This window comes from Lethenteron reissneri, chromosome 19, assembly GCF_015708825.2.
Source record: "Lethenteron reissneri isolate LAM-NWPU_2019-01 chromosome 19, ASM1570882v1, whole genome shotgun sequence".
Taxonomy (NCBI): Eukaryota; Metazoa; Chordata; class Hyperoartia; order Petromyzontiformes; family Petromyzontidae; genus Lethenteron; species Lethenteron reissneri.
The window spans coordinates 13,401,029-13,422,900 of NC_083797.1; the positions used below are offsets into that span (position 1 = coordinate 13,401,029).

Sequence of the window (21,872 nt, forward strand, 5' to 3'; positions counted from 1 at the left end):
CCGTGTCAATATGGTGACGCAGCAGGTGAGTACAACCCAAATCGTATTTATTCCGGCTAAAAACGTCGGAAAATTCCCGCAGTAGTGTTTTAAGTTGTTGACGCTCTGAATCTGACAGGTCCGTCGATCCCGCACAAAGCGCATCGAGCCACCCTTCATCGTTGTCCGAATGCGGTCGCGACGCAGGGACAGTGCTGGCGTGATTTACGACGGGTTCCTCACAAGGCACCGGCGTTGCGTGAGCAAGCACGGTCCCCTGTGGGACCACCACCGTCTGCGAGCCCACATTGAGGACCGCGATGAAGGGTTCACCGTCCCCTCTTACTATGGTCTGGGCCTGGAAGTAAATGAGGTCCACTAACCCCGGCCCTAGACGGCCCCAACAGAACCCCTTGGGCCCCAATACCCTTAGCGAAGGGCCGCCGAAGTTTCAAAGGTATCAACATTTGCGCCCCCGGGGGGACGCGCACCGTTCTCTCTACGAACGCCGGCACCGTCGCGCACGCCGTCCGAGTCGCAACCGGTGATGGCAGAAACGCCATGCGTCTGCCCGACGGAAGCTCTATACATCCCTGGTCGATCAATATCCTAATCGGCATTTTGGCCAGGAAGTCCGTCCCCAGCAGGCACGGAACCGCCAGCGAGGAGGAAACAAAAATCGGCCCAGACAATTTAATTTCCCCAATACAAATTTGGGCACGAATTTGTCCGATGATGCCAAGTGAGCCCCCGTTAGCCGCATAGAATGGTATGTTAACAGGCATCAAAGGACGACTCCGGACAGGGAGAATATTGTAAATCAATTCCGAAATAATAGTCGCCGATGCTCCCGTATCGACCAGGATGCGCACTTCAACCCCGTCGATGTACCCCACAACGGCCGACGACCCCGACGATGCGGCTACCACACGATCGGCCAGCACGGACCACTGGCCGGGTTCGATATAAGTACCCGGGGTGGTGCGTGATGGTGCGATGGTGCGCGATACCGGCCCCCCTCTCGTTGCGGTGTTTGAGTGCGTGACGGGTGTGTGTGTGGGCCAAACGTGTGGGGTGCCGCGACTCGCCGGTTTATGATGGTGGAGCTTGAGATGAGGCCCGTCGTCCCGTTGAGGTGTCGTCCCGCGCTGACGAGGAGAGCGGCACCCCGAGGCGACGTGGCCCCGGACGCCGCAGTTAAAACACCGCGGGAGCGGCGTCGGAGGTGACGGATGGCCGGAACGGCCCGACCCGTCCTGGCCCGGCCGTGCTCCCGTCGCCTGTTGCCGTCGGTGGTCGACGGCGTAGAGTTCCTCCGTCGGAAGGGTGGCTGCAGCCACCGCACGCCCCGCCGATGCCCTGCTGGCTTTTCGCCGGAGCGACAGGAGGTTGGCGTGGAGGAGCCTTGCCGCCTGGAGCGATGTCATCTCTGCGTCCTCCTGCGCGACCACAGCGATGTCAAGGTCGTCAGCCAGGAGGAGTATTTTCTCCGTCACCATAGCGTCGATGCCGTCGTCGTCCATACGGGGGAAGGCCGACTTAGCCATCGCCAGGAGGCTCGTTCGATACGCCAGGGGCGACTCCTTCTCACCCCGCTTGCGGTCGTAGAATTGCTGTCTGCATTCAGCCGATGGTCCATAGACCCCTCCCAGCAGCTGCAGCGCCATCGGTAACGTAGCCCGCCTCTCTCTTGGCGCCGATGTGAGGGCGGCGAGCGCGTCGCCGTCGAGGAGCGCCGGCAGCGCGCAGAGAGCCTCCTCATCGGACCACTTCGCCATCTCCTGATGGGCGAGGAAACGTCTGCGAAAACCGGCCCAGTCCCCCTCCGCACCGATGAACTCCTTCAGCGGGGGCAGCCTCTGATGGAGCGCAGCGGTCGTTGTAGATTCCCGCGGGCAGATGTCACCTCCACTCGGCTGTGCGTCGGTGCGAGCGGCCGATGGGATCGCCTGTCGCGGTTGTGATGACGTCGCAGCTTCAGCGACGGCGATGTCGGAGCGGATGTGTAGGCTGGCCACGCCCCGAACAGCTGCAGCGTCGATGGCGGGAGTTTCAAACTCGGACTGCTCCGAAATGGCGGGAAGGCGCTCTGGTCGTTGGCCCGCCTCGCCCCGTGTTGAATCACCGGCCCCCAGCCGCGTGATGGTCTCCAGCGTGGCGGCAGCGGCATACAGCAGCTCCGCCAGCCTCCCGTGAGCCAGCCGCAACGCGTCTGGCTGTGGTCCTTCTTCACTCCGATGCCCCGGTAAGGAGGCATCAGGCCCCGGCTGCACCATGTCCTGTGTAGCCGTGTCGGGCTCGACGATCTCGGCAGTGTCTTCCTCCCGCGGTACTTTGGCCCGCGCTGTCTTCCGCGTGTCCATGTTCGAATTACTTCTGACACCAGTTGAAGTACCGGTGAAGACACTTGACACCGAGGTGGAGGCACACGTATATTTATTTTACACAACTCGTTCGTGGCATACAGCACTGGAGGGGGTATCGGCCCCCTCACCCGACTAGCTAAGGATACACTTCCTAGCTAATCCTAGCCTGCCTCTCAGTCCTCCACTAATGGGCTAGGGGAGGCTATTTGGCCCGACACTGGTAAGTCGGGCCCGGTACCCGGAGTCCCAGACCAGCTCTTAGAAGAGCACCGGCTCTGGCTCTCGGGACCACGCCGCTGGCTCAGTCCTGTTCGGCCCTGATAAGGACATCGAACGAGGGGAGTCCAGGGCTCTATCTAAGACGTCTTCAGTCTTCTCTGGTTAGCTTTTAACATAACTGACTCGAGCCCCTATAACGTCCCCTTTTATACCCAACCCCTCCTTGAGGGGTGGGGCCCCGGGGGATCATAACGCCGAACCAGCCCCCCCCAGGGTGTCTGGCTCGGACGTCGCAGAGGGCATCTCCCCGTGCACACACGTAGCCCCGCCCACTGTGTTTGTTTCCCATAGACTGCCATGCATAACGGGCCCTCTCTTTAACACCCCTACACATATATAACTACTTCGACGGGCAAGAGCGCTTGTTGTGGCCCTTGGCGCGACAGAAGGAGCACCGCGTGAGGCCCAATGGGCCACCTTCGCCACGGTTGCGAATCCGACGCTTCTTCGGGCGGCAAGTGTGTGTAGTTATATGGTGCTGGCACACTGTGCCAGCATACTAATACCAAGTGTTTAGATGAATGGGGTGCTGGCACAGTGTGCCAGTATACAAATACCAAGTGTTTGGATGAATGGGGTGCTGGCACACTGTGCTAGTATACAATTATCAAGTGTATTTGACAAATGTCAAAACTGGGTGCACCCTGAGTGTCCAAAACTCAAGTTTTTGGCCACCCAGGGTGCACCCAGTTTTGACATTTGGGATCCAGTTTTGTCGGCAAAAGTTAAAAACCACCCAGTTTTGACATTTTCCCTATTTTAAACACTCGATCACTCCACCTCTTGTATATAAAACAAAACAGAAAGTAAACCCTGACATACACAATCATTCATTTGTGCATTCTAATCTGGTAAAGTTATTTATTATATTTTATCAGATAGGTCTGAAGCCATCAAAATCTAGACTTTGATGTCAAACGATTATTGCCACATTAATGCCACATGTCCAGGTCTGCAGGCATCCAAGCAAGTGCACAAACGTATCTCCCCACCCGAACGAGCATGTGGCAGTGATCATCTCTACTAGCGGCAAAGAATCAGCCGTACAAATGCCACATTCCTGCCATGGCAGTCGATCTCGCTAAAGTGGTACTCATTTATTTTTATCAAACCTGTTGGACTTTTTTTATTTGTAGATTCAAATATAGTGTTAATATATGACTTCATCTTCTTGGTTCTTTCGGTAAAGTCACGTAGAAGGGAAATAATGAAATAATAAAAATAAACATTATAAAATACAATTCTTACGACGTTTCGGCGACAACGCAAGCAGCCGTCCTCAGGTGAAAAACAGGTCTGTCGGAAAGCGTCTTTCGTCTCTACGTGACTTTACCGAAAGAACCAAGAAGATGAATCCCTGCAGTCACGAAAGCTTTAAATCGAAATATATTACTTACGAATTATGTCATGAAGAGGTGTTGCTGAAATATTGTTTTTATTCCCCCATATAATCAATAATCATACTGATCAGGTAACTGCTATCCACTTTGTGTGAGGGACCCTTCACCCAGCCAACCGTGCCTTTGAGTGAGTGCCTCTATTCAAGTCTAAGCTCAATACCTTTACTTTGTTTCTCAGCCTATAACTACTTATTTTATGCACAATAAATATTCCCACTGCTTCTGTACAGTGACTGCAGATCCGATATTTACCTTCAAATTTAGAAACATGCGTTTAGAGTATTTGGCTGCAATATATTTCCACATGATAAACCACTTCGTTGAGCTATAATTTGTGGCCATGTCACTTCTGAAAAAAAGCTACATAGCTCAGTGGGCGTTACCTGTTAAAATATAGTTATATTTAGACTTAGATATTGTATACATCCACATTGCGTTGCATTGTAAAGTATAGACCCACAGAGAGACCTATAGACTGATATAAAGACCTGTCACTAAATGCCCCACCATAAAACACAGATATTCACATTTAAAATAAATATAAATCCACATTACATCGCATTTTCGGAAGTCAACCTCCCAACGGTGGCAATCACGGTCTCTTAACTTTGAGTAATTGTCACATTGCCTTGATAATTCAACGTAATGACATCCACTCAGCACTGGACAGACATACCTGCACTGGACAGACATACCTGCACTGAACAGACATACCTGCACTGGACAGACATACCTGCACTGCGTGGCTTGTGTGTGTTGCAGGGTGTAGACAGCAAGCAGGCAAGGGATGGGAGCGGGCATCCCTTTAAAGGATGTCAGGCCACTGAGACCCGCTTTCCGCATTCCAGCAGTTAGCCACATGCCAACACACGAAGTGAAACTTTGCTCTTTGCCCCAGCAGCCATCGATCAAATGTTGCGAGGTCTTTCGTTGTTGCAAAAGGTCACAGTCAATGAACCCCAGTGACTGGCGCCCCACATTAAAACGAAGGTCTCGTTTGCGTTGCTAAGCAGTCACATTTACAGAAGTCAGATTTACAGAACTCATCTATATTCAGGTCTATATACAGGTATAATTTGTTTTGTCAACCCACTGCTGGATGAGTGCCTTTCCATGCTTTGCGAGCCATGAGGGATATTTGACCATACGTAACATCTCACCACTGTGGGACGCCACGGCGGCGAGATGTTAACTACCTGGACTGTTATGCAGGGGTCGTGGGTTCAATCCCTGTTGTCGCGTTTGTTTTTATCTGGGTCGTCAGGTTTTTCCCTCCACATTGCTAAACATGCGTTTAGAGCTATCATCTGTGACCACTACGCTTTTGAAAAAGAACCACTATATAACTCAGTGGGCCTTACCTGGTAAAAATAAAAGTTTAGTTGAATAAAGATAGTTTAGTTTTAGCAACATTGGATTTTGCTGCACTGCCCTCTACTGTCTGCAACGCCTCTCACACCTGTATTTTTATACATGGTGGTTATCATCCAAGCACATCCACTTTGGTGATTTGGCGGGTTTACATTGAAGAGCTAAACTAACAAAAATCTACAGAGCAACGTGACATTGGTCATATCCATCCGTGGCCTTGAACCCGGTGGTGGAAATTCTCAGCATTCCTCCGGTAGAAGCGAGCCTACACGGAGATGTCACCGCTTGACTTCGCGTAAAGTAACGGACCCAGAGCGGAATTTTAACTTGTAACCTTTCGCTTTAGAGTCAAGCTCTCGGTCACAGTGAATAGTGTATAACAATACGTATCTACGAGGATAAATCCAGTCAAAGCGTCTCTCTGCACCAGAGAACTATGGGATGATGCTAATCGCCACTGGTGGCCCTGAGCCCATTGATGGAAAACCTAATTTTCACGGTGGGAATAAGACACCCCCTTGAAGTTTTATATTTTGACATAATAACATTAACATATAAAATATGCAGCCTTTTGTCAATCTACTGCTGGGTGAAAGCCTCTGTTTGCCTTTTTATCATCGAGGTTGTTTGACCATACTTCACCATGCTGGTCAGTTCGTTATGGTAAAGAGGGGCGGGTATAACCGGTTCAGAATTAACTCACCACTGATGTCAGCTGTGACTGTGAAATTAACTCAATTTATCGGGTTCAAATTGCAGTGCACAAACTATTACGCCACCGATAGTTATCCTCCTATAAACTCGATTGAGACTAAATAATAAACAACTGTGCGACACTATTGGCCACAACAAGCTGCACGCAAACTCAAGTTGTCATGTACATGATTCCAAGAGCAGTGTTTGATTTTAAACTGAAAATGAAACACTCACATTGCTCTGTTTACTAGAAATACGTTGTTTAAGATCTAGTGGCCCTGAATTGTTCCTCATTATTAGTTCCTCTATATTAGTTGTTTATTCCCATCTAAAAACAAGCATCTGCACTGGGTAATTGAGGCTTGGGTTGAAATTCCACACTGCTTTGGCATAGACGATTCTGCCTGTAAAGCATCCCTGATTGACTTCTCACAAAGTTTTGCTTATTTTATCAAACCCAGGCGGATGATGAAATCAATCGATCCCTGACCATATTCGTACACAAATCCTTCTGATAGCGAGATGAGTGATCTAATCAAGGCACCACCCGGTTGAATGCTCTCCTGTCTAACGATGCAAAGTCAAAGTAACTCCCTGCTCCCACAAACTTGGAGCAGAGCTCATCGTCACTAGTGGTCCTAAGCCAGTTTGGGAAATTACACACTTCCATGGGATAGCCAGGTTCTCCCTTGTAAATTGTAAATAGCAATGAACTCTCGCATGGCTAAAGGACAACAGCCAATTACGCAGGCAACTCCATATAGCCTTTCCACATGACGCACCATGTAATGACGATGCGAGTCATGGCTCGGGCATTGTTGAGTGCGCTGCTGGAAACACTGGTTGCTGCTTACCTTCATTTTGTTCCGTTCATGGTCGCACTTAAAGTTGATAATAAAGAGTTCCATTTGATTACGAGACCATCCTGAGTGAGGTAATTTTGCTGTACTAATTAGTGAGGTTCCGTGGACATAAAATTATAAAACGCATGCAACGATACAACGCGTGCGATGATGAGACAATGCAATTTTGCAGTGCGCTACAAGCTTAGGGGTTTATTTGTGCGTAAACAGACAAGGGTCTGTATTCCTTGCCTAGAAAAAAAATATTCGTCTGCCAGCTGTTTTACAATTTATTTCACCAGGTATGGCTTGATTTTGTACATGTATTTTTATAAAATGATATATATATCAATCCAGAAAAGCCTCAAATGATTTTCAATGCTATTTTATATGGGGGGGTCCTGTATTGGGATGTTTGGAAAATCCTCTACGATGCGACTCCTAAAACCGAGCTGCAAAAAGAAATACATCCCACTCAAAGGTCCACGCGTCTGGGTTATTGGAAACCAACTTTATCTATTATCACCTCTTGATTACCCCTGAGGTAAGCATGTTTGGGAGTTATATCAACGTTATCACCAACCCACTTGCTGTACTGCCGCCGCGCATCATTAACAAGTGCCGATAAGGTGTTGTTGCTGAAAACACATTAGTGTTAGGATCAGCACAAAGTTTAACCGAGTTGTCAGTGGTGGCACAGTCCAGTGAGGCACGAATAATTGAGAAAAATAAGAGACGACAGGCCACAGCGGAACACTTGCCAGACCCCCCCCCCCACCCCTTAAGTCACTCCATCGCAACAGCAATCATGGGGGACGTTCTGTGATAAGGCAACACGCATCCAGCCTTTGCACTACCCATAACCGCGTTGTAAGTTGATAAAGATAGCGGACAGCCCCTACTGTAAATTCGAGTGCAATACGTGGAGGGGGAAGGTTCGGAGGCTGATTTATCGCTGCAAGTGCCTGGCAGCTAATTTCACAGCTGCCTGCGTGTTTGTCCTGTGTCGGTTACGCATTATCGGCAAATGTGAATTGGAATCCAATTGTGGTGTGCATGATGGGTGGCTCAAAGGATGGGTGTGATCTGAGATTATAGGTTGGCTTTTGTGGATTTTTCTAAGTGAATATTTGTTTTTGGAGTACAAATGAACACAATGCAGAGGTCTCATATTGAATGTTTAGAAGTGTCGGTGAGCTGCAAGGGATGAGAAATGGATGATGGCCAATGGACACGGCTGGTTACGAATTGGCATCCAAAGAAGGAATCCGCTCGAGAAGACGGCCACTGTGGAGTCGAGATCAGTTCAGGTGCATGAGAGATGGATCGTAGCATTGTTTGACTGTTTTAAAAAGAGAGCAGATGCAAATATCACACGTTCAATACAATTCAGGAATTAAATGGTATATTTTATGTCACATTCCTTAAAAAAGAAAATAACTTACATGAAACTAACATATGCACGTTTACAAAAGCAGAACTGGGAAAAGTCCGAATGAAATATTAATGGTAAATGCAAAACAATTAAGCAAGCTTAAAAAAAATCGAATAGTTTCTATAACAATATTAATAAAATTGTCCATTTGAATACACTTTGTAAATATAAATGGCTACGTTTTTTAACTTGTGAATTCATCTTAACTGTGACGGTAGAGATGGTGAGTGGAGGCTGATACAATATTTTTCTCTTACATGGAATGCAGTTAAAGGGCAGGATTCTCATCTTGACAAATGCTGATTTTTATCTGATGTCTAGCACAAATGTATAAATTTCATTAATAGCACCAACGGGACAAATCACCACAGCGATCTTTCGGCCGTTTCATTAATAAAATAATCTGACCCCATGTGTCTCCAGGTCAAAAGCAAAATTGTCTAAGCCAGTCAATACATTTCAGTTCCGTGCTGGAGCTCAGTATACCCACAGGACACACACTGCTAACTTTCGACTAAGTGGTACTCATTTGATTCCAAGAGTGGTTTGCCAAGTCGGGCTGAAAATTGAGCATTTTATTCTTTTAAACTTTCACCACGCGCTACTGTAGGCATCGTCAGGGGTTGGCGTTATCACGCACGCGTTAGGATGGTACGCGACCCAGGAGAGGGCTGATGGGCCGAGTGTGCTTCAAGAACGATTTGAACCTGTGATTTCTCATTGCCAGACGACTGCTCTGACCACATCATCGCATTGGAAACAATAACCCACTGCATAACTTAGTGTCCCTTGGACTATGCGTGTCATTGGTTTACCGCCCGGTTAGATAAAGTACCACAAACCCTCTTGAACCACAGGGTTAAGGCCATGAATGCACAAACACGGTGAAATGGCAAAATTGCACTGTCATTATCCCCATTATCACCACCCATGTCCCAAATGATAAAAAAAAAATACAACCATATGTAATGCTTTAACAGAAATGAACTTAACCATAATCGGTACACTTCACTGCCACGTGTATCTAGTCACATGCAACTGTGTGTGCGTGCTCATTGTTTTTAAAGGACACATCTCAAGGTGTACAAACGTTGGACTCCTTTGCTAATTTTGTCAACACACAAGCCAACCAGTGCATTGCTTGAAGCTTTTCTGTACGTCAAGAAAAATGTCACAAACACTGATAGGGGGTATACAACCATGTTGTGTTTGTCAAGTGTGTTTGCTGAATTAGCTTGGGCTAAATTAGCACGTTCATCCATTATTATTATTATTAGCCATCAGGCAGGACAGCCATCAGGCAGACAGCCTGATGATGCTAGTTGTAATTACTGGCAAAAAGTTGTACGCGAATTGTAAATGTTGTGGGTTTACTCTCCAACACACCGGTGTGCTGAACTAGGAACGAATTGGCATGTTTTGTTTACGTGACAAACTTTGCTAATTGGCTGTGATAGGTGGTGGCGGGTTTAACGACACATTTATATTTACGCAATCTTACCCAAAACACCTCTCTTATGGATAATATTTGTCGCGAAAGACTACATGTTAAACATTATCATATCCTTTATTATAATGCAAATAGAGGGCAAGAGGTCATGATGTATCAAGGCATTGATTCGACTGAACAAACCTCATTATTGCTTGCAACTGTTATTTTTCATAAGCACTTAATTTAAATATATTTAAATTATAAAATGTCAAGTGTTTCCCTCTTCAAATGCGCAATAGGACAGTGAGTTGGCAGCCCTAAGCGATTGGTGGAAATTACACGTTTCTATGGCGAAAGCCAATCTCTCCACAGAATAACCACTATTGACTCTCCACAGTAGAACTTATTTTATTGGCCCTGGGCAGATGATGAGCTTAGGCAGCTCCTGTCCAGGATTTGAACTCGCGACCTCCCAAATCTGAGTTTAAGAATTCTAAATACAACATTTTGTGCACAATCATAAGAAACAAAAACTCCAAACATTCTTCAATAACAGCTTGCGTCAAACTAGGACCAATATATCTAACAGAGAGGGTCCTTGCCTATAAACATCTTGCAGTTCACCAGCATTGCTTCAAGCAAGCCTTATGACAGTAAATGTCAAAGCCAGTGCAGAGTTTGCTCCGTGAAGAAGGCGTTTTGCCTGGTTATTTTATCTTTCATAACACTTCCCTAAACAAGAAAAATACACGAAAGCCGGCATTTCTGGCAATGGCCCTGCATCACAGCAGAAAGATGAACACGGCATTACGTGACTGGGTATAATACTGTATATATATACACATATACAGTAAATGGTGGTCCAAAACACTTTCTGGCCTCAATGCATTAAGCTGCATTTTTTCTTTGCTAAATATTTCACCTGGAAAATACCTTCAGAAGCAAATTTCTCCATGGCATGTTGCTTCCTTCCTACCTGTCAAAATCCTCACTACATCTCACATGCTGGATCTTACGCTAGTAAACCCATGTCTTATTTTCACCACAAAAACATCACGGCTTGCAGAATGGGAGCTTCCTGTCTCTCTGCCACAGGGATATACACTTGCACACTCAAGTGCAGCCCAGTGTTGTGGCGCTCAAATGCAGACGGGGTATCGCAGCCAGGTGCTTGCCAGCTGTGTGGCAGAAGAGGACTCGGTTTTGAGATACAGCGGCTTCTGCTGGTAGTGTTCAACCAGATCCACCACCGTCATGAAGCTGTGCTAGAAGGAGACAAGTGACACGTGCGGCCATGAGACACACATCCACACACACACCGCCGTCCCGTGTTACAGTGTGCTTGCTCAATAATTAAAGCAAGCCACTTTTAGGCATGTAACTATTGATCATATGAATAACAATTTTCTTAAAGCTCGAGGTTCATGGGTTAAAATCATGCGTGATTTGAGTAGACAGTCACACTGAGTGGACAAAAAAATGGAAATTAGTTTGAAAGTACTTCTATATTAAATCAAGAATGAGGCGGCGCTCATGTCGTGTTTACAGAACTGAGTTTGTGGTGGAAATTTCACATTCCTATGATGGGGGAAGTCCATTGTGAGGACAATCAAACATCATCATATTTTGGTGGGTGAAGCGGGGGATTTACAAAGGTGCTGTAAATTAATTGTTAACTGAATTCAACACTTCCCAGTTCTGAGGGATTACATGTATGAGCATATTGGATGACTGACCTACAGAGAACGGCTCTTTATTTCATTGTTTAACCAGGTGAGAACTCAAGAGACCAGGGTAGTCTCACTTTCAAGAGTGACCTGGGCATTAGTTTGCCAGTAGAATCCCAAATGATAAATTTGCGGGCCATTTTCGAATTTGGTAAACTTGGACCCGCGGTAATAATGAGGGCAGTTTGTTGATATGAACCTCTGCAACAAACGGCAAAAAGGGGTGCCGCGTGGCAAGATTTTATCTCCCTCGCCTGGTACGCTGGAGGTTGTGGGTTCCATCTCAACCCGGACACCTCTATATTTGGAGATTGCATGTCTTTCCCTGTGTTTGCGTGGATTTTTCTCCGGGTCCTCCGGTTTTCCCTGCAGATTTATTAACATGCTTTTAGAATATTTAGCTGCTATACATTTCCACATGATACGCTACTTCTTTGAGCTATATAGCTCAGTGGGCCTTACCTGATACAGTAAAAAAAAAGTAAAATACACTACTGCTAGGTTACATCAAAGGGGTGTCGACAAGCAATAGTCAAGAGACGCCAATCGATTGGCTCTGTGGTGTTATCTTCCAGGGCCGTCCCCTGCTGGCACGACGTCACGAGGCTCTGCTGGTGGTAGGGGGGGGGGGGATGGCGGCGCCCGCACCTCCTTGTTGAGGTAGAACTTTGTGGAGATGGGGTCCCAGTACAGGCGTAAGTTGTAGATGCTGCCACCGTAGTGAACCACCAGCGTGTAGGGCTGCGTCACCGTGTCCCCCGAGCTCTGTCGCACCAGGAATGCGCCGTCCTGAAGCAAAAGCCGTGGACTCTCAGTTCAGACATCAATAACCACCGATGTTCGCAGTGGCGAGGTATCAAAGTAACGGATATATCGCGCAGTTCGATAAGCACCGCACCACCACTCCACCATCCCCTCCCCCCTATCAAATTGAATACAGGCTACCCTCGGTTTGTGCGCTTTCGTGGTACGCCATTTTGGTATAACGCGTGCTTGAAATTTAGAACTTTTATTGACATACATGAGGTCATTTTCGGAATAACGTCACCCGCAATGCGACATACGCCACCCTAGCCTGGAACCGCAACCCCATGGCGTTGCCAGCAGCCAGTGTCGTATGATAACTAGTGTGCTATGCGGTACAACATCTCGTCGTGTGTACACCAGCGCCCTTCCCGTTGTTTCCACAACACAACTCCCATGTCGTTACACAGCGTAGGGGACTAAATTGAGAAGAAACGTTACACGGAGCTACTAAAGGTTTATAGAATAAAAAATGAACACACGGGGTGCTGAGAGAAATTACAAAGAGAACAGGTTGTGAAGGGATCATTAAGAACACAGGTGGCCGGATGTCTAACATTTGGAGAGGAAGGGGCACAGGTAGTGAAGGGATAATTAATGAGAGGGTGCTGTAGCAAGAGAACACAGGTAGTTAAGAATTAAGGACCGAGAGGGAAATATAACACATTCCTGCGTAGGGAGCTGGTAGGAACGTTGGGTTGCTCGGTCAATGGCCAGGGTCAACGGCGGCGTGGTGTATTCCGCAAATATGCCCGACTGTGAGGGCGGGCACAAGCCGGCGTGAGTAGGTTAAACGTTGAGTTTTATAAGGGCACCACGGGGTGACCAGCCCCTACCCACCCAGCCCCACCCCTCCCACCCCCCACCCAGCCCCACCCTCCCCACCCAGCCCCTCCCCACCCTCCCCTCCCCATCCAGCCCCACCCTCCCCACCCAGCCCCTCCCCACCCTCCCCTCCCCATCCAGCCCCATCCCTCCCCACCCAGCCCCTCCCTGCACGACGGACGGACACAATAATCCCGTGTGGGCTGGTGTAACCAGGAGGTTCCTACCAGTAAAAGGGGAGCGTCTCTGGCAATAGGCCTATTCATATATGCGAGGATAATATTGGTGATCCTGTCTGCGAGTGTGAGTGAAATCCCCTAACCCCCTCCTTTATCATTATTTCATATGGGGAAATTGTTTTTGACAAAAATGCGATTTTGAGATACACGCGATTTTTCAGGAACGCATCTATCGCGTATGTCAAGGAGTACCTGTACAATGAAATTAAATTTTCTGTCAAGTGACAAAACAAGTGCTATTTAGCATTCCATACTTTTAACATCCCTCAGGTTTGAAAAATGTGTTGCCCACAATTTAACATTCCTCCATTTGACCGATGATCGAAACAAGTTTTGGCACAAGACACGTTATCCTTGAACACTCTCTTACCTTGTTGTAGGACTGCACGACTTTCTTAGCCAAACGACTGTCACATTTGCCAGCGTACCACTTCTTGGTTTGCAGATCCTGCACACGTGCATCATCGACAGTCGTTCATATTAACAATACAATGATCATTGATATGTTCAATTGTTTGGTAATTAATATATGTTGAAAATATTCCAGCCTAACACCCTATATAAACACCAACCAAGTCAAACTTTAGTTGCCTTATAATTTTACATCCATATCCATATTTCTAGTTTTTTACTCCCAGCCTGATACACCACCATCTTTCGTCGTACAGGCACTGCACTCATGCACAAACTCCCCTCCCCTGACATCACGAAAGAACAGATGTTATCTATCAGCTTAACTCATGCTTATCCCCTGCCCAACCGCCCGCGACGTCACACGGCCTGCCACATGCCCCCCCCCCCGACCCCTTGACTCCTCCCCCCCTAACACCCTATATAAACACGTTGTCTCTTAATAACTCTCTTCATACGCTGCAGTAATTTTGCTGGAGCAGTCAACACCTGATGATGGTTGCTTGTGTTGCTTCCGAAACGTCATGATTAAATTTATTTATTTAAAAAAAATTTACCTACGTGACTTTACCGAAAAAACCAAAGAGTATGGATCCTTGCAGTCACGAAAACTTCAAATCTAGAATTAATATTCCAGCCTCTTTGTAAATTCACTGTTGGATGAAGGCCTCCCCACTTCATGTCAGTTATGGGGGTTGTTTCGTCATATTTACCCCGATTAGTAAGTGTGGGTTGGTAAAGGATGAGCCCTAGGACTAGTGAGATATCACTTACCACTGATTGTAGCCGTGGTCATAAATCTAACTCAGGTCGCCGGGTTCATAGCATAGTACATGAGCCATTGCAACAGCACTCAATTCTATATCGCATGATCGATCGGAATTCCCTGTGGTGGAATGCCATTGTATTTTGGGGCAAAGCAGCAGCAATGCTATGGGAAGGCTACACTCCAGGTGACACCACTAGAACACAAATCATTAGGCTGTTTCAGTTAACCTGTTATACCTCCTTTTTACTGGCACATTCCAAACAATGGTCAATAATTATGACAAAGTTGCAGCCAAGATATGGAATGAATCGAAGAGGATTTCAACTAAGGAGAAGGAGCAATGAAAATAGCTCGTGTGCGGCAGGTGCTTGGTGGATCATTACATTGCAGGATCGTGTGAGAGGTGGCTTCGGTGTGGGGAGGCCTTCATCCAGCAGTGGATGTTTAATGATGTCCGAGTCTGCGGATTGTGTCGCCTTTGTGCTTTAACTCACGTTAAATGAACTCGAGGCACTGTCGGCTGCCGTGGGCCAGGGTAAGGTAGCGCTGACCCTGCACCCTCCCATCCCGGCGTCGCTATGCGGGCACGAGGAGGACGGGGTCGGCGCGCCCGCTGCCGTAATGAGTCTGGGAGCGGTGAAGTTCCTGGGCACCCCCTTGGCCACATCACTGCCACCGACGCTGTCGAGCGCCGGTCTGAGGCCGGCGCTGAAGTTGCTGTCGAACAATGCATGGTGTAGATGTGTAACAGATGGCGATGTAACAATCCACACAGCACCTGTATAGTATCAACAAGGCTCGATTATTGCAACTTACTACTCAACGGAACGTCTGGCAAAAACATTACCAAGCTGCAGTGTGTACAAAATTCTCTGGCCACGTGTCGTGACGGGTAATGTAAGATCAGGCCATGTCCATCCAGTGCTCGCGGAGCTGCATTGACTTCTGGTTGCCGAACGAATACATTATGAGGTCGCACCCCTTACACACAAAGTGCTTGCCACAAATGAACCACAATACATTGCTGATCTCGTAAAGAAGCATAAACCATCACGTCAACTTCGATCATCCTCGCAGCTGTGGCTTGTGGCTAGTTATCGAACAAAGACGGTCACTGCATTGCACGCTTTCAGATGTGCTTCTGCGGCCGTCTGGAACGCTCTTCTTTCCGATATTAGAAAGCCACTGGAGCTTTACACTTTTAAATCTAGATTGAAAACTAATTTCTTCAGAAATGCTTTTTGTGTTTAGTTTCTTGTTCTTCCTCCGTACTTCCGATTAGTATGGTTGGCTACGTACGGTGTAAAAAAAGTTCAACATACATATATGCAATGTGTTGACGTTACTACATTACCACCTCTGAGGTAAAAAAAATTTCAGGACATACTGTATCATAGGAAAAGAGAATATCTCACGATATCAGATGATAGGATAACTACATGCAAATACAGGTTTGTCTTTCGCGGTGTATGATCGTGCAACTGACAAAAACGAGACTTCTAATCTTGAGGCAAGACTTACTGGTTTTTAAGGAGAGCCATCTCAACAAAGAGGGTCCCGTGGGAAAACCAGGACAGGGAGCAACCCTACCATAGGCAGCTACTGGTAATTCATTATTATTCCTCTCTTTTAATTGGGTAATCAGATTACTGTACTTAGAATGTACAGAAGCAAGCCAATAAACAGAGGCCCCGACATGCAGCCCGCTGGCGGTCAGAGCATTGTGCTGCTAATTCAGAAAAAGCTACACCTAATGTATGTCAATTTGAAGAACTTGATCGATTAATAGGATCAGGAAGCTTTGACTATATCAATTATACAATGTAATTATGCTCCAGACAGTTCCCGGTTGACGGGAGGGTTAGGTTCCGTAGAATGATCCATAACCCGAATTTTCCGTATGTTGGAAACTGAACAATTTTCGCCTCGCTCCACGGTATTCATCCTCAACCTCACCGCGCAGCACTACTTGCACTTTCGTAACTAACGAAAACATTTCCACATGTATTTTTACATGATTTATTGGAGCATTTCTGTAATGTCGGATTTCTGTAAGTCGGGACTTCTGTAATCCGGGGACTTACTGTACTTGAACTTTAGAGTACAGTAGACAGTGATCATCAACTCAAGAAATTTAATTGCTGTGACAAAAGTAAAAAAATAAACGTGTCCATGCTAAGATCCCTGGATCCCAGCAATGCCGGCTCAGTGCCTCTCACTCCACATTATCTCGGCCAAGCCACCCTGTCCACTCTGACCGCTCACCTGAGTGGAGGCAGCGGCAAGGGGATGAAGGCCCTGGGCTGGGCAATCCCTCGGGCGTCTGGCAGCGGCCACGATGAGGATGCCACGGGTAACTGAGGAAGCTGTCCTCGTCCGTGGCCACTCTGGCTCTCTGAGTTGCCCTTGTGAATTTCGCCGGAGAAACACCTCTGTGAACGGAGTTCTGTTTTCCGTTTTTGTTTAAGAGGCAGACGGACAAAGTAATTAGCATGCTGTTTCCAGAAAGGGAATGCTTGTGAGTTTCGTATTTATAAAACCGTGGAAGCACATAGCTCGTGCTGTGTTGTGGAAGTTGCTGGCCGGTTGGACACTGAGCCACTCCTTAACCCAATTATTCACCACACCCTCCACCTCAACCCACGATTCAATGAATTGTCGCAATTCAGGATGGTGATTCATGTATGCATGTATGATGCACTTTTTTTCGCACCGTACGTAGCCAATCGTGCGAATCAGTTCAATCATTATTTATTTGGATTCGGAAAGTCAGGTTTTGGGGAGGTCATGATTGGGAAAATTGAGTTTAGGGTGTCAGGTTTAAGGCTGGGTTGTTGATGCCACCACAGTTCCACACTTTACCATCACTTAATTCCTTCTGCCAGATCAGCTGTTGAAAATTTGACTTCCAACTTCCCAGGTGCGATTCTACAGTTCCATCACCACCATCACCTCACTTTAGGTTTCTCCCTTAATAATTTGTCTTGGCACCCTGTCATCTTCCATAGAGGGCAGTGTTCTGTATGTGAATGGGCACACTGACAGGACATTAGCTGTATCAATGAGACTTGTGCAGTAACATCACCTTTTCCAGGAGTTTCCTTGGGAAAGTCCTTCTCCCCTTGAACCAAATTCTGCATTAACAAAAAATAGTATCGACATGAAGTAGCAATCATAATAATAATGTCTATTGTAGTTTTATATGGCGTCAGTCATGCAAAATGCATCTCACAATTAATGAGGAACCACATACATGCTGGAAGGCAGCAAGGCGCCAATGATTCCCCAAGCCCTTCAAGTCCTCTATGTATTAAGATGTATTCAGAAAAGTCATGAGTGTTTATACAAATCAATATAACTTATGAAGTATCTGTAAGCAGCCGCATCTGAAGGAGATGCTGTACAAAAAAAGTGCAGAAATGCTAATTTTGGTTTAAAAAAATGAGGTTAAGTGGAAAATTCAGGGAGAGCAGAGCGCTGAAAAAATGTAATGAAATGATGATCTGTATAATTGTTTCGTCTTACTTCACAAGCCTACACCGTCCAATGTGACAAAGCATGCTCAAACAACTGCCATGACTGACAATGTGGGAAAGCCTCTGTCCAGCCAGTGGATTGTCTGTACACAAGTGAAACTTTTTTTTCCACGACCAATGCAACATACTGCCCGGTTCCCCCCCTAAGCTCTGCTCATCGTACGGTGGCCGAGATATCGAGTGTCCAGGCGTTGCAGCTGCACTTGAGCCCATGGGGTAGAGGGGCCCACCGGGCACTGCGCAACAACGAGTAGAGGGGTGGGAGGTGGTGGTGTGGACGAGCTCTGTAGAGGGGCCCCCAATTTATTCCTCCCATCAAGGTCCCCGCCAACCACGAGACCAAAAGATTTCATCCTCAAATTCTGCTAAACACAGACGACGTGAGCGTAATCTCTCGCTGGCATCGGAGCGAGCAGGTGGGACAGGGTTAAAGAAGGGTTGGTAGTGGTCACCGTTGGCTCCACCAAAAACTATGAAAATTTATGATAATCACTATGATTCGCCTTCTTCGTGGAATTGTTGTCCAATGATCAACATGGTTACCTGCCTACCTGTCTACCTACCTGTTCGTCTACACCGGTCTGTTCATCTGTATGCCAGTGTCTCTGTCCTCACCTTCATCGGGCCGGGCCCACATGAGCTGATGCTGAGCGAGGATTGGAGGTGGGAGGGCCGTGGTACTGGGCTGGGGGGGGTCTCGGCCCTGCTTGTGGAATCCCCCCGGGGGATCAGGGTGGCTCTCGCAGACTTCAATACCCCCCTGGTCGCCGCCACAGCTAAGCGAATACAGCAAATACGTGATTAACAAAAACAACAACCGCCAAGAAGTGACAGTGACGTCGCCAAAGCTCATTTGCCAGAGTAGGTGCACTTTGAGGCCACGGAAAATGCTGAATGTATGTTTTCACATGACTGAGACTGAAGAGAAACTTCAACCATTAAAAAGCGCATGTTTAACACATAGGCTTTCGCGACCAATATCATTCATAATAGAGATGTTTTGGTTAGATCGCGTAAAGCACATGACAATATTTGTAGCACTTACTATTTTGGGGTGAAATATCTTCTTCATTCTCATAATCAAACTGAAAGTAAAGAACAATTTCATTAGACACGCAACAATGCATAATTTTTCCAATTGATTGTTTATTAAAACATAGTATGTTTATCGTTGGACAGAATTACATTTTGGGATCAGGGAGAGAGGGAGGAGTCTTTCAACATCAGAGGGTGGGCCCAACCCGGGCAGGTAACAGTGGAAATACTGAGCTAGGATTGGTCATCTAGGTTCAAAAGCAAAAGAGCAGGAAAGTGGAATAGGGGGAGGAGACAGTGAGGAGTTGGTTGGGAGACAGAGAGACGGGATTGGTGGAGGAAGACGGGGGACTGCGAGGGAGGGGTCAGGGATAAAAGGAGAGGGTCAAGAAGGGGGAGAGGGGACAGCTGGGAGAATTAACCTTATGGCGGTACCCCGGGGTACCAGAGTACCCCGGCTCTTGCACTAATGTCCGTGATGCAGTCATCTTTAGTCTGTTTATGGTTGGCGATGCGGCAATAGACTCATCTTGGCGAGCTGTAATCGATGCACTATTAAACGTTAAATTTTTCGATAACGGATTTTTTATGTTAATGTTTGGCGTTTCGACATCGCAGAGTAGCACTGATTTCGGATTGATTGGTACCCCAGTCGCGGAGTTAAGTACACCCCCTGAAAACATAGTATCCCAGAAATAAAATATTGAATTTCCTCGGCCATTTTGTATTATTTTGTACCCCGGGGTACCACCATAAGAGTCAAATGATGTCTGGAAGCTTGTCAGTCGGTGTGCTAAAATAAATGTCCTCAAAGCCGACGTCGGTGTCCTGAGTCCCTCTATGTATGTATTATTAGCACCTTCGATTAGCATGGTTGGTTAAGTACGGTGCGAAAGAAGTTCAACATACATACGCACTTATTTCGACTACAATAACACCTAGTAATTGACAAATGTGCGAGATGACTAGTATTACAAACAACATTTCTCGAGCAGTGATTGGAACCCATGTCCTTTGCAGATTATACTAAAGTAACATCGAGTATATTGTATAATGTACAGCCCTTTGTCAAACCACTGCTGGATGAATGCCTCACACCATGCGGGTCACGGGGGTTCTATGACCATATTTCACCCCGCTGCTCAGTGCAGGTGAGCAAAGGAGGACAGAGGACCAGTTCCGATAATGCTTGCTACAGATGGCAGCTATGGGGCCGGGAATGGAACTCAAGTCGGTCGCCGGGTTCATAGTGCAGTGCGCTAATCACTGTGCCACTACTCCCCTTTGTGATATCGTATAGGCCTTCCACTTGTCAAATGGCGATGCCGCCCTTTCTCGGTTTCCATTATATTTGCCGTTTCTGCCCCACTGAATGGCTTTTTCCTGGTAGGACAACGTATACTGATGATGGGAGTACATATCGATATCAATTGTAAAAAAAAACATAAGTGATGAAGAGTTTTACCGCATTCATATGTTCAACAGGCTTCGGTCTTCGCGGTTTTTGGGATCCTGCGTGAGGAAACATACCACATTAATATATTACTTGGCATTTCAGCACAATAAAGAAAAACATTCTGGCTGACCGTTAATTATTATTTACTACTATAATGAGCTAAGAATGTCCGTGTGTCCTGCGTGTGACGTCACTCTACGTCAGCCAGCTCCCCTCATTAATAATCATGAACAGGTGACGTCCTCCACATGGACCCCCCCCCCCTCATTAATAATCATGAGCGGGTTACGTCACTCCACAAGCATCACCCCCCCCCCCTCATTAATAATCATGAGCAGGTAACATCACCACATCGAACAGCCCCCCACATTAATAATAATGAAGACGTGACGTCTTCCAAATGGACACCTCCCCTCTATTAATATAAATTAGCGGGTGACGTCACTCCACATGGGGGGACGAGGCACCCCCCCCCCCTCCTCAGCGTCAGCTTCCAAACCTCACTACAAAGGCAGAACCCTCATATCACGTGATCTCCGTAACGCTATTGAGACAGAAGTAAAAAGGATGTCATGATGAACAAGGGATTATAACCTTTACATTAATTAAGTCTGTGTCACCACGCTCTTACAAATTGCACACGAATTGATTCAATGAATATCACATCGCGGTCTGCTTTTCGCTTGCAAGTTTCAGATTTACTGAAATACACCCTGTCTTTGGACGGGCAAAAGACTAGTACAGCAATATTAGTCCTCTTTATTGACACAGGAAAGTCTCACTGAGACCCGAAAACATTTTGAGTGGTTCTTGCTAAAACTAGATTCGAAGCTTGCTACATTTAGCAATTTATAATGTCGGAGGAAACTGCAGTGACACACTAGAGTGCATCACTTTCCCACCAACCCGGTTACAGCATGAAATGGTCAATGCATGACAAACAAACCAATATTTTTTACATTTTCCGCAGGAATCTAGCCAGATTGAGTGCAGACCCAAATTTAACGCAAGGGCTTTATTATACAAACAACGATGACTAGGATAAGAACATCAACACGCGACAGGGTAATCACAAGCGGATGTCTGTATTTCAGAATCCGAATTTGTTATTTCATCCTGGATTAATCCAATGAGCTATGAAGCTCTTTTTCATAGATGTCGAGTAGGGGCACGGGCATCAGAAAGTTGAAAAAACAATACAAAAACGACGGAGGAGTGCAAAAAACGGTAGAGGAGTGCTAACTGGAGGAAAGGTAAGCAAGTCAGCGGT

General features: G+C 46.7%; 2 protein-coding genes across 4 annotated transcripts in view; both read right to left on the reverse strand.

Moving 5' to 3' along the window:
- LOC133344300 (acyl-protein thioesterase 1-like) overlaps positions 1–4,852 on the reverse strand; it is a 42,186-nt gene extending 37,334 nt beyond the window's left edge. Inside the window, exon 1 of the mRNA XM_061554401.1 lies at positions 4,758–4,852. The gene's annotated coding sequence lies outside the window, so the exon portion shown is untranslated. The remainder of the gene's footprint in view (positions 1–4,757) is intronic.
- Positions 4,853–8,346: 3,494 nt separating this feature from the next.
- Positions 8,347–21,872, reverse strand: part of LOC133344302 (B-cell linker protein-like) — a 53,035-nt gene continuing 39,509 nt past the window's right edge. For 2 of the 3 annotated variants that reach the window (XM_061554403.1, XM_061554402.1), the window contains exons 9-17: positions 20,612–20,658; positions 19,157–19,196; positions 18,727–18,887; positions 17,661–17,709; positions 16,841–17,021; positions 15,070–15,292; positions 13,766–13,843; positions 12,176–12,316; positions 8,347–11,065 (exon numbers count right to left, since the gene is read on the reverse strand). In XM_061554403.1, coding sequence (XP_061410387.1) covers positions 10,940–11,065; positions 12,176–12,316; positions 13,766–13,843; positions 15,070–15,292; positions 16,841–17,021; positions 17,661–17,709; positions 18,727–18,887; positions 19,157–19,196; positions 20,612–20,658 — 1,046 coding nt within the window. In that variant the 3' untranslated portion in view covers positions 8,347–10,939. The remainder of the gene's footprint in view (positions 11,066–12,175; positions 12,317–13,765; positions 13,844–15,069; positions 15,293–16,840; positions 17,022–17,660; positions 17,710–18,726; positions 18,888–19,156; positions 19,197–20,611; positions 20,659–21,872) is intronic. The other variant, XM_061554404.1, reaches the window with a different exon arrangement.